The 14,770-nt window shown below is 52.2% G+C and overlaps 1 protein-coding gene across 3 annotated transcripts in view; it reads left to right on the forward strand.

Moving 5' to 3' along the window:
• The window catches only part of RIMS4 (regulating synaptic membrane exocytosis 4), a 64,423-nt gene extending 49,878 nt beyond the window's left edge, over window positions 1–14,545 (forward strand). For all 3 annotated transcript variants that reach the window (XM_082430238.1, XM_082430239.1, XM_082430240.1), the window contains 4 exons: window positions 4,415–4,527; window positions 4,826–4,927; window positions 5,533–5,672; window positions 9,972–14,545. In XM_082430238.1, the coding sequence (XP_082286364.1) occupies window positions 4,415–4,527; window positions 4,826–4,927; window positions 5,533–5,672; window positions 9,972–10,190 (574 nt within the window). In that variant the 3' untranslated portion in view covers window positions 10,191–14,545. The remainder of the gene's footprint in view (window positions 1–4,414; window positions 4,528–4,825; window positions 4,928–5,532; window positions 5,673–9,971) is intronic.
• The last annotated feature ends 225 nt before the right edge of the window (window positions 14,546–14,770 follow it).

Raw genomic sequence — 14,770 nt, forward strand, 5'->3', positions numbered from 1 at the left:
GGAGTAGGATCAGCTCTGACTTTGTATCCTCTGCCTTCCGTCCTTCTCCAGGGAAGTCCCCGAGGTGGAGCGGGGTCTCTGATGCAGTTGGTCCCCTGGCCAGCAGGGACCTACCTCCACTTTATTCTTCCTCCCTCCAGCCCCGTGGAGGATGGGACAATCTGTTCAGGGTTTCTGGGGCGTCAGCCTGGTTCCTTGGCAGCCAGCGAGGCACCCTGGGATGGGAAATCAGGCCGCCACCCAGATATTATAAACAATTACCGCTAGTTACCAGGCCTGCCAGGTCCCCATTGTCTGCTCACAATCCCACCAGGAACTGAGGCAGACAAGGACGATGTTGGAGGAAACTTTCCGTTTCAGGCTGCAGAAGGCCTTGCTCTGCCTTGGGGGGCTGGGCCCCTTCAGTGCCTCAGATCCCACGAGGTACCGCTATTTCTCGAGCTTTTAGAGCCCAGACCCTACTAAGAGAATGGATTCCGGACCCTCAGGAGGCTGAGGTGGAAGAGAAACGGGCGTGGAGGAAAGGCCAGGTCACCAGCTGTGAGCGAGTCTAGGTCTTAGCTTTCGTGCTGTTAATTCAGGTTCTTTGGGTTTGCAAGAATAGCGGGTATCCATTTCTGTCCCCAGGTAATTAAGTTATTTTTTCCATACTTCTCTATAACACCGTTGCATAATTGTAGAGGTAATAGATTCGGACGCTTGACTGCCTGGGTTCCAGTACTACTCTGCCATATCTTAGTTTGGTCCTCTCTCAGGTGCAGTGGGAACATATGCTCCTCTCCAGGGCGTGGAGGGACACACAGAGCCTCAGAGATGCTCCAGAGTCATTTGACAGGACACTAGACAACATTTCTGCAAAGCATGGCGCCCTTTTCTCAGCTCCACCCAATAAGAAGGATGGGCACGAGTCCCCTCTGCTTTCAGAATCCCCAAACTTCTGTGGAGTTTCCCATCATCCCTTAGCACCACCAGCCCAGCCTGGGGACCCAGACCTTCCTCCGTTCTCTTCCCTCCCTGCCTGACTCCCTCTGCTCTCCCAGACTGGGGATTTGGGGTTGGTTTGTTTACTCACGGGCAGGACAGCCAGGTTTTGCACCTCTCCTTCCAAGACTGCTGCTTCTTAGATTTGAAACTCAAAAGCTAAGAATCTGACTGTCTTGTTCTCTGCATCCTACCGGGTCATCCCTTCTCTGAGGCAGTAGACCTAGGATACCGTGACTCCTGCCTGAATGGGGAAAGGGTGGCAGCAGGTAGTAGGAAATCATGAAAATGAAAAAGTACTCAGGCTAAAATCTCAAATTATTATCCTTCCATTGACTCTGCCAATAACTTAAGTCAAAACAGAATCTGTTGGAATGATTCTGGGACATCTCACATGCTTGAGGAAAGAACCGGGTGGACAGGACTGAGTGGCTCGTAGTTTGGGGCTCTTTTCGAGGACAGGCCATTCACACGGCTCAGTTCTCGTGACTGCTGGTCTCCGGGCTTTTCTTTTATTTCCCAGAGAGAGTCTTTGCTTGACTGAGCTTGGGTCAGCTGTCTGACCCTGGGTCCATCAGCTCTGGCCAGGGGACAGGGTCACTGCATTCATTAGTCAAACCAGTTGCTGTAACTAGCCTCTTCAATCAATGACTTACGGCTTAATGACAATGACTTAATACAGACATTTGTATTTTGCTCATGCACACTTCAGTGCAGGTGTTTCTGGTCATTGCACCCAGCCAGGCTCCTTTATTCTTGTCTTTTTTTTTTTTTAATCCAATACGTGTTTATAATTCCTCTACTGTCAGATATTTAGATTGTTTCCATTTTTACTATTATAAATCATCCGTGGCTAAATACAGTCCTTTTCTCCTCAATGTCCAAAAGCCTAAAACAGTTGATTTCCCTCTTTTCTTCCTGGATCTCTGTCCTTTCCTGTCTTCTGTGACATTGTATACACCTGCAACATAGACCTTCTCCAAGGTCCTGAACTAGACTCTCTTGCCCCTGCCTTGTCTCAGTCACCCTCCTGGGCGAGAGAGAAGTACTTACTCTCTCCTGCTCCTCACTAGGCACCTTTACTCTTGTGCTTTCACCATCCTGAGGACCTCAGGACCCTCTGCTGGTGACTCTGGTCAGGATAGAGAGAAGATAGTATGTGGGAGGTGACCTTCCTTCCTCTCCCCTTGTTGCTGGACCCTGTGTATCCTTTGGCCCCCAGTTCAAATTCTCCTCTCCTGGTCCATTCTGGGCCACTGCAGCCAGCAGTGATTCCTCTCTTCTGATGACCCCTGGGCTCCCACAACCCAAGGTGGGTGGGTAGAGGACTGGTTGTGCCTCATAAGAAGACAGAAGTCTTTTTTAGTTGTTTCTTTGGGGGCAATATGTTTGTTTGCTCAGCAGAATGGTAAGGTGTTTGTGCACGGAGTCTTCTCTTGTTTCTTCCCCCAGCTTGCTTGGAATTTTATACATAAAGGTCAAATAGTCTTGGGTGACATGAATTGGGCAGTGGCCTCGTATAGTAGCAGGCACTGCCATCATATAGCCCTCGGACAGGTGTCTTTCTCACTCCTGGCCTCAGTCTTCCAATCTATGAAATAGGGAGTCTGCTGGGTTGGAGGACACCTTCCTGTAACTGTTTGCAGAGCTAGCAGGTATATCCTTTGCCAACTGTGAGGTTTTGTGAATTAGCAATGAGGTGTAAAGGCAGACAGCTGTGGTTCAAGCACCAAGGAGCATGTCTAGGGTGTGAAGAGCTGGGTACAGGCAGAGAAGACCGTGAGTGAATTGTTCTCTCTGAAGAACTGGGGAAAAGGTAGACTAGCAGAGTGGTTTGGAAGCAGAAGGGGGCACCCTCGGAGTGGAACCACAGACCCCCACCTCCCTTGGATGCTCCTCCTGCTCCTTCAAGGCCGAGAGCCCAGCAGGTTCCCTGAGAAGGGAGCTGGGGGCAGGGTGGCAGCTGCTCTCAGGCTGGGGAACAAAGTGTGCAGTGCCCTTGAGGCCCAAGGCAGGCTCCCCTTCCTGTTCAAAGAGCCCCTGGCTGCTGCTGTGAAACCCAGCGCACAGTACGTGCTTATTAAAAGTTAGCTGTTACTCTTGGAACATGCCCAGGTAGAAAGTCACCTGAGGTTGGCCTTAGAAGTGTGGTATCCAAGTGCTGACTCTGCCCTGTGAGTTCTGGCTTTAGGTTGGCCTGAACCTGCTTCCTCATCTGAATAATGCTGATAAAGTCAAAACAAAACAAAACAAAACCAACCTCCTTTGTTTGTGGCAAGGTTCCTATGAGAATGCTTTGCTCCTAAAGGTAATAGGGGCACATCAGGCATGGTACTTAGTGCCTGATCTCATTAAATACAACAGACTTAGGAGATGGGAAAGAAAAAACTAAAATTGGTTTCAGCAAAATAATATAATAATAATTGTTGTTGTTGTTGACTTACGTAACTAAAAAAAAAAAGTATCTCTTGCTTCAGGCAGAGTTTGATCCAGGAGGTCACGCAGTGCCACCTGTGTGATGTTTTCCTTCATGGGCTCCAGACAGCAGCAAGAGAGTTGCCAGAGGCTCCAGTTTTCTGTCTCAGGTTCAAATCTGATGGGAAGAGAGAGCTTCTCACTTCCTACAGTTCGAAGAAATCTTCCCGGGCAGATTCTTGTGAGCTGCATTGGGCCACACGCCCAACTCTGAGCCAGTCACTGGCTAAGGAAGGAACGGCTTGATTGGCTAGGCTGAGCCTACGCCAGCCTCTGGAACCAGGTCTGCTCTGCTCCATGGGAATCAATGCCTTGGGGGAAGGGGCTCCCCAAAGGAGATTTGAGGTCTTGTTCCCAAAAGAAGGCGAGTGGACGTTGGGCAGCTCTATGGCAAGAACAAGTGCGAACCTCGGAGGCTGAGCCACTGGCGCCGTGCATCTCAAACTGTCCAGTGCAAACAAGTCTTCTGGGGCTGTGTTAAAAGCCAGTTGCTGATTCAGCAGCTGGGGAGTGGAGTGGGCCTCAATTCCCTTTCTAATTAGCTCCCGGGTGATGCTGCTGGTCTCTGGACCACACTTGAGTGTCACAGCTCTCACCCATAGAGCCAGGCATTGACAAACATCATCTCCCGTGAGTCCTACAGCCACCCCGAGAGGCGGGTGTCACCGTACCCATTTCATGGAGGGGGAACCTGAGGCTCGGCGAGGAGAGGTAGGACAGGGAAAGGTACAGGACACAGAAGCTAAGCCCTGGAATTTTGGAGTCAGAGCTGAGATTTTAGGGCCATTAAAGTAGAACGGAGGCAGAGATAGGACAGCGGTCTGCCTGAGGCTGGGTGATGGATGTGGACAGAATCGCTGTGGAATGAGGGCCATTCTGGAGCTGATTGCCTGAGTCATCAGAGTCCTCAGTCGGCCCCTGGGAACGTCTGCTTTTGTCTCATCCTTTCTTCTTGCAGCCTTAACTATGGGGGAGTTTGCCTGGCATCGGACGCCCAGTTCAGTGACTTCCTGGGCAGCATGGGGCCAGCACAGTTTGTGGGCCGCCAGACCCTGGCCACCACGCCGATGGGTGAGTGTCCCAAGACCTGTTCCAAATGTTGGGGGGGTCCCCACCAGAAGCCCCGTGTCTCTCCCTCCTTCCTTCCCCTCTGCCTGGGCTCCGTCTGCTGAGCACCCAGCCTGGAGCGCAGTTCCTACCTGCCAGGCGCTCCACGGAGCCCGGGCGCTTGGTGTGGGAGTTGCTTCTGGTCTTGTTCGGGGCTGGGAGCAGGGGGAAGGGATTTCATCCCTCAGCGGAGAGAAGGAGCTGAGTCCTTGACGGAGCTTCCAAGCCACTTCCCAGTCTCAGCTCTTGGGGCCTTCTGCAGGGGATGTGGAGATCGGCTTGCAGGAGCGGAACGGTCAGCTCGAAGTGGACATCATCCAGGCTCGGGGACTGACGGCCAAGCCAGGCTCCAAGACACTGCCAGGTGTGGAGGCTGCCCTCCCGTCTGCAGGGTGGGGGGTGGAGGTCGGGGGGATGCCCTGAGGGCCGTCTGGGTCTAGAAGAGAGAAAATTGGGTCCAGCCCTGGGGGATCCCTCAGTCCCAAAGCGAGCGACTCTTGTGTGACTGATGATTTAGGATTTTTTCTGGAGACCCAGTTGAAATTGTCCGTTGACCTTGTCAGCCTTCCCGGCCGGACTGAGCTCCTGGGGGGCAGGGACTGTCCTTCCTGCTTATGGTTCTACCGTAGCGCCTGGTAGGGCTCATGGAATACCGCGGGTGCTCAGCAGACATCTGAGTGAATGGGTCAGCCGCGAGTATGTAAGCCCGGGAAGGGTGGGCAAGCCAGGGACCGAGAGACGGAAAGGGTGAGCAAAGGAAGGGGGAGGCAGGCAGGACCACCCGAGGGGGCCGAGTAGGCCCCAGCTAACCCTGGCTGCACCCCACCACCTACCCCCACCTGCCCCTGTTGCCCCTTCTGCAGACCCCCTGGGGGGACTGTGATCCCCAGCAGCGGGTCCCTCTGCTGTGCCCTTCGCCCAGCATTTGGGGCTCAGGCTAGAACTCATCCTGCTGGCCTCTGTCCCCAGCGGCCTACATCAAAGCCTACCTGCTAGAGAACGGCATCTGCATCGCCAAGAAGAAGACCAAAGTCGCTCGCAAGTCGCTGGACCCGCTGTATAACCAGGTGCTGCTGTTTCCCGAGAGTCCCCAGGGCAAAGTCCTGCAGGTGAGGGGCCTGGGGGCGGGGCGGGCTGCAGTATCAGAGGGAGAAGGAGGCGCTTCTTAGGGGTGGGGGGCTCCCTGCAGGGCCTCATCTGGAGGAAGTAGAGCACTGTGGTTAATCTGAGCGCCACAACTTGCTGTGCGACTTTGAATAAGTTCCTTTCTGAGCCTCAGCTTCTTCATCTGTAAAATGCGGATACTAATAGTACCCACTGATAATGTTACTGTGAGAGTGGAATGTGTACTTTGTGCAAGAAGAGTATTTGCAAGTTTGGCTGTACAAGTGGCTCCCGTTAACATCATCATCATCATCATCATCATCATCATCATCATCACCATCACCATCACCACCACCAACCTCTGGAGGCCAGGGGCTTGGCATGGAGCACAGTGGCAATAGACTGAGAGCCTTTGGAGGATCCAGAGAGGTCTTTGGCTCCTTGGCTTTTAGGAGGATCCTGGAGCTAGAAATAGCTGCCCATCATGGGGTCGGCAAGGCCCGGGTTGGATGCCTGCAGGAGCCATATGCCTGCTCTCTCAGAGCTGCTATTTGGACACCTCTAGCTTATACCTCAATTTCTTGCTCCTAACCTGGGCAGGCAGAGCAAACAAGGGTAGGGCCAAGGTATTACAAGTCGCCAAGACAGTGGGACTTTTGCCAGACTGGGAAGCCCAGGTCCTATCTAGGGCACAGTCTTTCAACTTGTGGGTTGAGACGCATCACTGAGTTGTGAAATCAGTTTAGTGCGTCTCAACAAGTATTTTTTTTAATGGAATGGAATAGGTAATAGGAAAGAAATAGGAAATAGGACTAGGAAAGGTAAGTCTCAGTAAGATAAGTCTTATTTGGTGGAGCACTTGCTTCAATTATGAATCCCATGTGTTTACTGGGTGATGATATAAATGTCTGTCTTTCTGTATATACTGGTCAAAAAAGTTTGGAAAAACCCTTCTGGTCTAAAGACATTCAGAGACAATGTAAAACAACCAGAAGACCATCTGGGGGCCACATCTGGTCCACTGGACAAAGGTTTGTGCATTTTGGCCTGAGCATCTTTGGAGAAGCTCCAGAGCACATCCCTATCTGGGATGCGGAGGGAATGGGGAAACAAATCTGACATGGGGTCCTTGCTACTGAGCCTTCTGCCTAATGTCAGAGCAGGACAGACCCACTGCAATTGAGGAATGCCAGTTGTATTAGTCTGCTAAGGCTGCCATAACAAAGTACCATAGACTGGGGGGCTTAAACAACAGAAATGTATTTCTTACAGCTCTGGAGGCTAGAAGTCCAAGATCAAGCTGTCACAGGTTATGTTTCCTGAGGCCTCCTTGGGCTGCAGATGGCCACCTTCTTGCTGTGTGCTCACATGGTCTTTTTTCTACATGCAGACATTCCTGGTGTCTAGCTGTGTGTCCTAATCTCCTGTTCTTATAACAACACCAGTTAAAACCACAACCACCCTATAATGGCCTCATTTTAATGTAATCTCCTTCTTAAAGGACCAGTCTCCAAATACAGTCACATTATGGGGTTAGGGCTTCAACCTGAATTTGAGGGAACACAGTTCAGTCCATAACACCAGTGAAAACAAACCCATCCACACACCAGACGTGAGCTTCTGATCAGCTGCCTAAGGGGTGTTGAAGACTGATTAGTTGAGTGACCTCGGACGAATGATTTAACCTCCCTGAGCCCCAGTTTAAACAGCTGTGAAATTGGAATCCTTTTTTGTAAGGTTGTTGGGAAGGTTGAATCTAAGGCTGGTTTAGCCTTAGAACAGTTCCTGACATGCAGTAACCAATAGCAATGGCCCATGTTGTTTGCATATTACCCTGCATGCTTGAAGAACATCTTACAGCTTACAGCGAGCTTTCACATCCATTATCTCCTGTGATCCTCGCTTGCCAGGTAAGCTGAGTGAGGGTGATTCCATTTACAAACAAGAACTCTGAGACTCTGTGAGGCTAAACGACTTTGCCCAAAACCACCCAGCCAGGACTGGGATTAGAACCTGCGCGTGTCTGACCCTAAAGCATGTGCATTAAGACAACAGGCTCTATGAGTGATAAGCCAGCCCACCTTTAGAGAGGGGCAGAGTTAGAAACTGAGGTGCCGGAGAGCAAATGAGGGTCCTGTAGCCACAGACCATCCATCTGGCCACTCCAACCTCCAACCTCTTGGAGGTTGACCAAGAAATAAGGAAGACACTGCAGAAAAGAGTCTGTTGGAAAAAAGGAAGGAGGCTAGCATGTACACTATACACGTAGCAGCCACTTTTTTTTTAAATTGAAGTATAGTTGACTTACAATATTGTGTTAATTTCAAGCGTATAGCAAAGTGATTCAGTTATTTTTTTCAGATTATATTCTACTATAGGTTATTATATGATATTGAGTATTCTTGTTGCTTATCTATTTTATATATAGTAGTTGGTATCTGTTAATCCCATACTCCTAATTTATCCCTCCCTCCCTCCCTCTCCCCTTTGGTAACCATAAATTTGTTTTCTATGTCTGTGAGTCTATTTCTGTTTTGTAGATAAGTTCATTTGTGTCATATTTTAGATTCCCCATATGAGTGATATCATACAGTATTCATCTTTGATTTACTTCACTAAGTATAATATTCTCTAGATCCATACATGTTGCTGCAAATGGCAATATTTCATTCTTTTTTATGGCTGAGTAACATTCCATTGTGTGTGTGGGTGTGTGTGCGTACACATCTTCTTAAGCCAATTGTCTGTTGATGGGCACTTGGGTTGTTTCCATGTCTTGACCATCATAAATAGAGCTTCTATGAACATTGGGGGTGCATGTGTCTTTTCAAATTAGAGTTTTCATCTTTTCTGGATATATACACCCAAGAGTGGGATTGCTAGATCATATGGTAGCTCTATTTTTAGTTTTTTAAGGAACCTTCGTACTGTTCTCCATAGTGGCTGCACCAATTTACATTCCCACCAACAGTGTAGGAGGGTTCCCTTTTCTCCACACCCTCTCCAGCATTTATTATTATTATTATTTATATATATAATTTATTTATTTGTTTATTTTTGGCTGCATTGGGTCTTCGTTGCTGCGTGCGGGCTTTCTCTAGTTGCGGCGAGCGGGGGCTACTCTTCGTTGCAGTGCACAGGCTCCTCATTGCAGTGGCTTCTCTTGTTGTGGAGCATAGGCTCTAGGTGTGTGGGCTTCAGTAGTTGTGTCGTGCAGGCTCAGTAGTTGTGGCTTGCGGGCTCTAGAGCTCAGGCTCAGTAGTTGTGGCGCACGGGCTTAGTTGCTCCGCGGCATGTGGGATGTTCCCGGACCAGGGCTCGAACCCGTGTCCCTTGCATTGGCAGGTGGATTCTTAACCACTGCGCCACCAGGGAGGCCCGCATTTATTATTTGTAGACTTTTTGATGATAGCCATTCTGACCACTGTAAGGTAATAACTCATTGTAGTTTTGAATTTTTCTAATAATTAGGGATGTTGAGCATCTTTTCATGTGCCTATTGGCCATCTGTATGTCTTCTTTGGAAAAAAAAATAGTCTCTTTGGGTCTTCTGCCCATTTTTTGATTGTGTTGTTTTTTCAATATTGAGTTGTCTGAGCTGTTTGTGTATTTTGGATATTAACCCCTTGTCGGTCACATCATTTGCAAGTATTTTCTGCCATTTCTGTAGATTGCCTTTTTGTTTTTTTGATGGTTTCCTTTGCTGTACAAAAGCTTTTAAGTCTGATTAGGTCCCATTTGTTTATTTTTGCTTTTATTTCTTTTGCCTTGAGAGACTGCTCTAAGAAAATATCGCTACGATTTATGTCAGAGAATGTTTTACCTAAGTTCTTTTCTAGGAGTTTTGTGGTGTCATGTCTTACACTTAGGTCTTTAAACCATTTTGAGGTTATTTTTGTTTGTGGTGTGAGAGAGTGTTCTAATTTCATTGATTTACATGCAGCTGTCCTACTAGCCACTTTTTAAAACTTTGTTTCCGAGGATCTGGAAGCAGAGGGCCTTTTAGGGGGTGGGGTGGCAGGTAGGACATTCATCATGTAGGGTCAGCTCTCAAGGCTTGGGCTCAGAGATGGGGCGTGTGGAGGATGGAAAGAAATGGCAAGACCAGAGGCAGGAAGCCAGTCATCCAGTGACCAATAATGGTGGCACTGGAGCCAGGAGAATATGGTGGGACTCGAGCCATTTTAGGCGGTAGAATTCCCTGGACTCGGAGACGAATGGGGCGTGGGGTGACCCCAGGTTCTGGTTCTGGGCCCGTGAGTAGCGCTGGCAGGATTTGAACCACTGTGTCTCTTGCCCCGCAGGTGATCGTGTGGGGGAACTACGGGCGGATGGAGCGGAAGCAGTTCATGGGCGTGGCCCGCGTACTGCTGGAGGAGCTGGACTTGACCACCCTGGCCGTGGGCTGGTACAAGCTCTTCCCCACCTCCTCCATGGTGGACCCAGCTACGGGCCCCCTGCTCCGGCAGGCATCCCAGCTGTCCCTTGAGAGCACCGTGGGGCCCTGCGGCGAGCGATCTTAGTGCCAGGGAGGGGGAGGGGCTCGCCAAGATGGTCTGGAGACCGCCCAGCCCCGACCTGGGACCCCAGGCCCAGGGGCACATTGAACAGAGGAGGATGGGGTTCTCCCCCCACAGCGGGGAAGCAGAACGGGGAGACCTGCCCCCGCAGGGCCCCTCCTCACCCCTTCTTTGCCTCCCATCCCCTGAGACCTTCCCTCTCCCGATGGGATTGGCTGCACTTTTGACTTGGCTGGTTCTTGACCTGGTGGATGTGGCTGCAATCCGGAGAAAGGAAAGACCGAGGTGGCAGAGCAAACCATCCTCCTGCCCCAGACACTGTCCGACCGCTCCCCCTTTTTGCCTCCTTGGAAGCTCGCTGCCCGGAGCCAAGTCCAGAACCCAGCGGCCATCTCCATGGTGCCAATTACCAGCAAGTGTCTTTCCTGCGGCACCGGGTTCAGGCAGCTACTCCTGCCCCAAAGCCTATGGGGCAGCTTTGCAAGGATCCGGAGCCAGCTCCGGGGGACCCCAAGCCCCCGACTTGAAGAGGAGCTCAGGCCTCCCTCCACCTGCTCGTGGAAGGAGCTTTGCCGCAGCCTGTTCTAGTCCATCTGTCCGTCCCCTGCCTGCCCCTCTTACGGTGGCTCTAGGACTTGGGGTCCTTCAGGGACCAGAGGACAGGAGGGGTGCCCTGGGCCTGGCACAGATCCCCAGGGTACCTGCCTCTGTGGGATTGCAACAACCTAGTTTGCAAACCGTTAGTGGACTGGACAGAACTCTGTCGCCTGTGTTTTAGCAGAGGAGCTGTGGGACCCCGATTTTTGAGAACCCCAGCTCCAGAGAGCTCACCGTCTCTGAATTTTGGAGATGCGGGATTGGAGAGGGAGTCTGAGGAAAGCTGGGCTTGCGACTGGTGGTACCCAGGAGAGGGTTTCCCAAGTAGGAGAATCCCTCCTTGCTGGATGAGGTCAAAGGTTATCTTGTCTGGCCCTCTGCCTCCAGGCTAAGGGTCTGGGGAGGCAACAGAGCTCCCCAATTTTAGTCTTTTTAAACAAACCACCCTGTACTAAGGGCAGAACCCACTGCCCCGGCCTCAGTGACCTTGGCTCAAGGAGAGAAAGAGAGTGAGGAGAGGCATGAGTGTGAGAATTGGGAGATTCCTTCTCGAGCAGGCCTGGGGCCCTCCCCGGGGCCTTTACAAGCCCTTTTGCATGCTGGGGAGGACGCAGGCTGGCCCCCCTCTCTAGAAGCACATTTCTGCCACCTCCCCTGGGAGGCGCCCAGCCGCCCACTCCCCATACCCCCCTCATTACCCAGTCCTGCTGTGTAGGGCATAGTCCTGGTTAGCTGGGTAGGGTTAGTGTGCCAGGCCCTGGGCCTGGTCTTAGCTCACATAGAGTCCTTACAGAGTTCCCAGACGGGGCAAGAGGAGATGGAGTGCGTTCCAGGAGACGGCCTTTTCCTCCTCGATGGCCTGGCCTGGGCCTGGATCTAGAGCCTGGTTCACACGGGAGGCCACCCTCACCCCCCCGCCCCCCCCTCCTCCTCCCCTCTTCTCCCTCCTCCTCCCCTCCCCCTTCTCCCCCTCCTTCCTCCCCCTCCCCATGTAGGGTTGTAGCCAGAGCTGCCCATGATACTCAGATGTTCTGATTTATTACCCTTGGTACTGATTTTATTTAGGAAGCACTCCTGAGGATGTGAGCCTTGGCAGAGGGGGCCTGGGCTCCATCAGAGGAGGTGGTTTTCCGCTGGGGATGCCCGGCTGTGTTGAGTTCCACCTTGCTCCTGGTCCCCCTCTAGGCTATTGACCAGGTGATTCCTTCCACCTGGAACCCCTCAGCCTGTTTGAGCCCTGGGCCCCCTTTAAAGTTCTGGATGAGGTATAGCGCCCCTACGCTCTGGGAAGGGGAGATGGAGGTGCCCCTTTGATCCAGGAGGCCTTCAGACCTTCCTGAGATTGTGGTGGCTGGAATCCCAAGGCTGGGGCAGGAGGCAGCGGGGCTCTGGAGGCCCAGAATCAGCGCCTCCCCCGTGTGTTTTTTTTAAACCAGTGTGATTTTTCTGCCGTTCGTTTATTACTCACCATTCGTAATATTTTGAGCCAGGAGAGCGCCTTCTCTCTCCAGCTGTCACTGCTCTGGTAGTTCAGGGGTAGCTTTTCAAAGACAGGGCGGAGCCTGGCTGTTTCAACCAGAGAGGGGTGGAGGTGTGGTCTGTGGTCTGTGCGCCCCAGCCTGAGCCTGCCCTTGGTTGTCTGCACAGCCTTTATAAAGGGAGAGAGCGTGCTCCAAAGCAATAACACCCAGAGGGTGGTCACCGAGGGCCCCCCTCAATGACTTTCTTGTTTGTTCTGTGAATTCTCAGCTCACCTCCTGGAGGGGTGGGCTGGGGTGAGGGCTGGAGCCCTCTTTCTTTGTATCATCGTTGTGAGCACATGGCCACCTTTCAAGGGGCCCCAACCATTGGGCGTGGGAACCACCGTCTGTCCTCACCAAGGGATGGGGGTTTGGGGAGGGGTGACTATTCTCATCATTAGCTTTGGGGAACCTTCACGCCTGCTCCTGTCTGATCCTTTGCCAGCTCAAACTCCCCCATTTGGAGAAGAGCAGAGAGGGTGGAGTTGGGATTAGGAGTTGGGGGGCTGGGGTCTCTAGGGGACAATTCTTTTTTCAATCCCTGGGCCAAAGGTCACATGCAGGGGTACGGTGGGAGGGAGTCATCTCCACTTTCCTTCTCCACAATCTGCCTGTCGCACTAAAGCAAAAGGGGCTTTGGGACCATAAGTGAAATCATTTCCATTTTACAAAGAGATCACAGGCCTCTGGGGTCACCTGTGAGTTTATGGCACCCCCAGCCTGGGCCTCCTCCTCCCACCAGAGGCTGAGCTGGAGCCAGGGCAGGACCAGCTGGGGCCACCATTTCCCACAATATTTCCTCCGCCCTTCTCTCTGTGTCCTTCTCCCTGGGGCCTTGAAAAGATGGGCAGTGCCAACTGTAGCCCATCTGAGAGGGGAGGAAACAGGCTCAGAATCAGTAAGTGATTTGCCCAAGATGAGACCCCTCAGCATGTGAGCCAAAACGAGGGCTCCACTGTCCCTCCTTTGTGGGACAGAAGACCGTCGCTCCAGGGCACATCTGCCATGATAAATATTTGTGACCTTTAAGCCCTGGGCCACCCAGCCCTGCTTGGTTCCATCTTGATGGGCCAATAACTTTTCTGGCCCCGGGTTTGGAGGAAAGAGTTGCCATAGAGACCTCGCTCTCCTGGGGGTCTGGCCTGACTAACTGAGGCTGTGCAGGATTTGGTCCAGGCCTTGATGTCTAAGTGGGGACTCCCACCAAGGGTCCACAACCCCTCCGAGACCAGCCTGAGGGAGGCAAGACACTGGTTCCTCCCTGGGGCTGTGCGGGAGTGAGCTGGCTGTGGTACACTTCATCTTAAGGAAATCCTCACCAGACCTTCAGATATAACAACAGCTGATCTTCCTGTAGTGCTTTTCAAACTTCTTTTGTTTTCAAACTGCTTTTACCTTGCGTGTAACCTCACAAGAGCCTCTGGGCAGTCGGTGGACACTTGTGTTATCAGCCCCATTTTACAGAAGAGGAAGCTGAGGCCCTGGGAGGGGGAGGCACCTGCTAAGGTCCCACTGTGAGCTGGTGGCTGAGCCTGGATGAGAACTCAGTTCTCCAGCAGTTCAGAGCTCTTTCTTCAACGTGGGGTGAAGCAGAGAGTTGAGGTCACGCACTTTACAAGCTGATCCGCCATCCGGCTCCTTATATCAGGAGCTCACGGGCACACCTCAGTGTTCAGAGGTACCTCTGAGCCCCGCTGCCCTTGGAGCACGGCTGTTGCGTCAGGCAAGGCCACCTGCATTTATTTATTGAGCAGCGGCCCTGTGCCAGGCCCAGGGGACTGGGGTGCCCCATCTCCATCCCCCGTTGCCCTGTAATGACTCCTTTGGGCTCAGGGAGGCCCTGTGTCTGTATAGCAGCATTTCCGAGCGGACGGGAAACGTTCTGTCCATGAGGTCATCTGACTCACAAACCCTGACGGGGAGGCACTGACCGTGCCCGTTTGACGCATAGCTTCTGTGAGGGCAAAGTGGAGACTTGAACACGGGGCCTCAGGCATCACCTCTGGAGCCCTTTCACTCCACCACTGCCTCCTGAGGGGTGGCAGGAAGGCAGGACCCCTGGTCCTCAGGCCCACTCTCCACTCACTCACCTTTCACCCCCCTTCCCTCTTTGGGAGCAGGAGCCCCTCAGGCTTTTGGGGAGGGAGGGTTTCCTGGGCCCCTGGGTTGGAGCGGGTCACGTTGCATTGTGTTCATGACCATGTAGCTCATGTTGAAAATTAAAGTTTTTGGCTTTTCTAACGTGGCTTGCTCTGCTGTGTGTTGACGCACTTCTCTCTGGGACGCTAAAGGCCCTTAGTTTTAAGGATCTGAGTGCTCCGGGACGTCAGCTTTGTTAAAGTCTCCTTATGGGGCTGGGGCCTGGCCCAGGAACCCTCCCAGAGATGCACAGGAGGGAACAGGGTACTGGGTGAACCCAGTCATTTTACAGATGTGGAAACTGAGGCCCAGGGAGGGGATGAGACT

This window comes from Balaenoptera physalus (assembly GCF_965194825.1).
Source record: "Balaenoptera physalus genome assembly, chromosome: 16".
In the NCBI taxonomy this organism is placed as follows: Eukaryota; Metazoa; Chordata; class Mammalia; order Artiodactyla; family Balaenopteridae; genus Balaenoptera; species Balaenoptera physalus.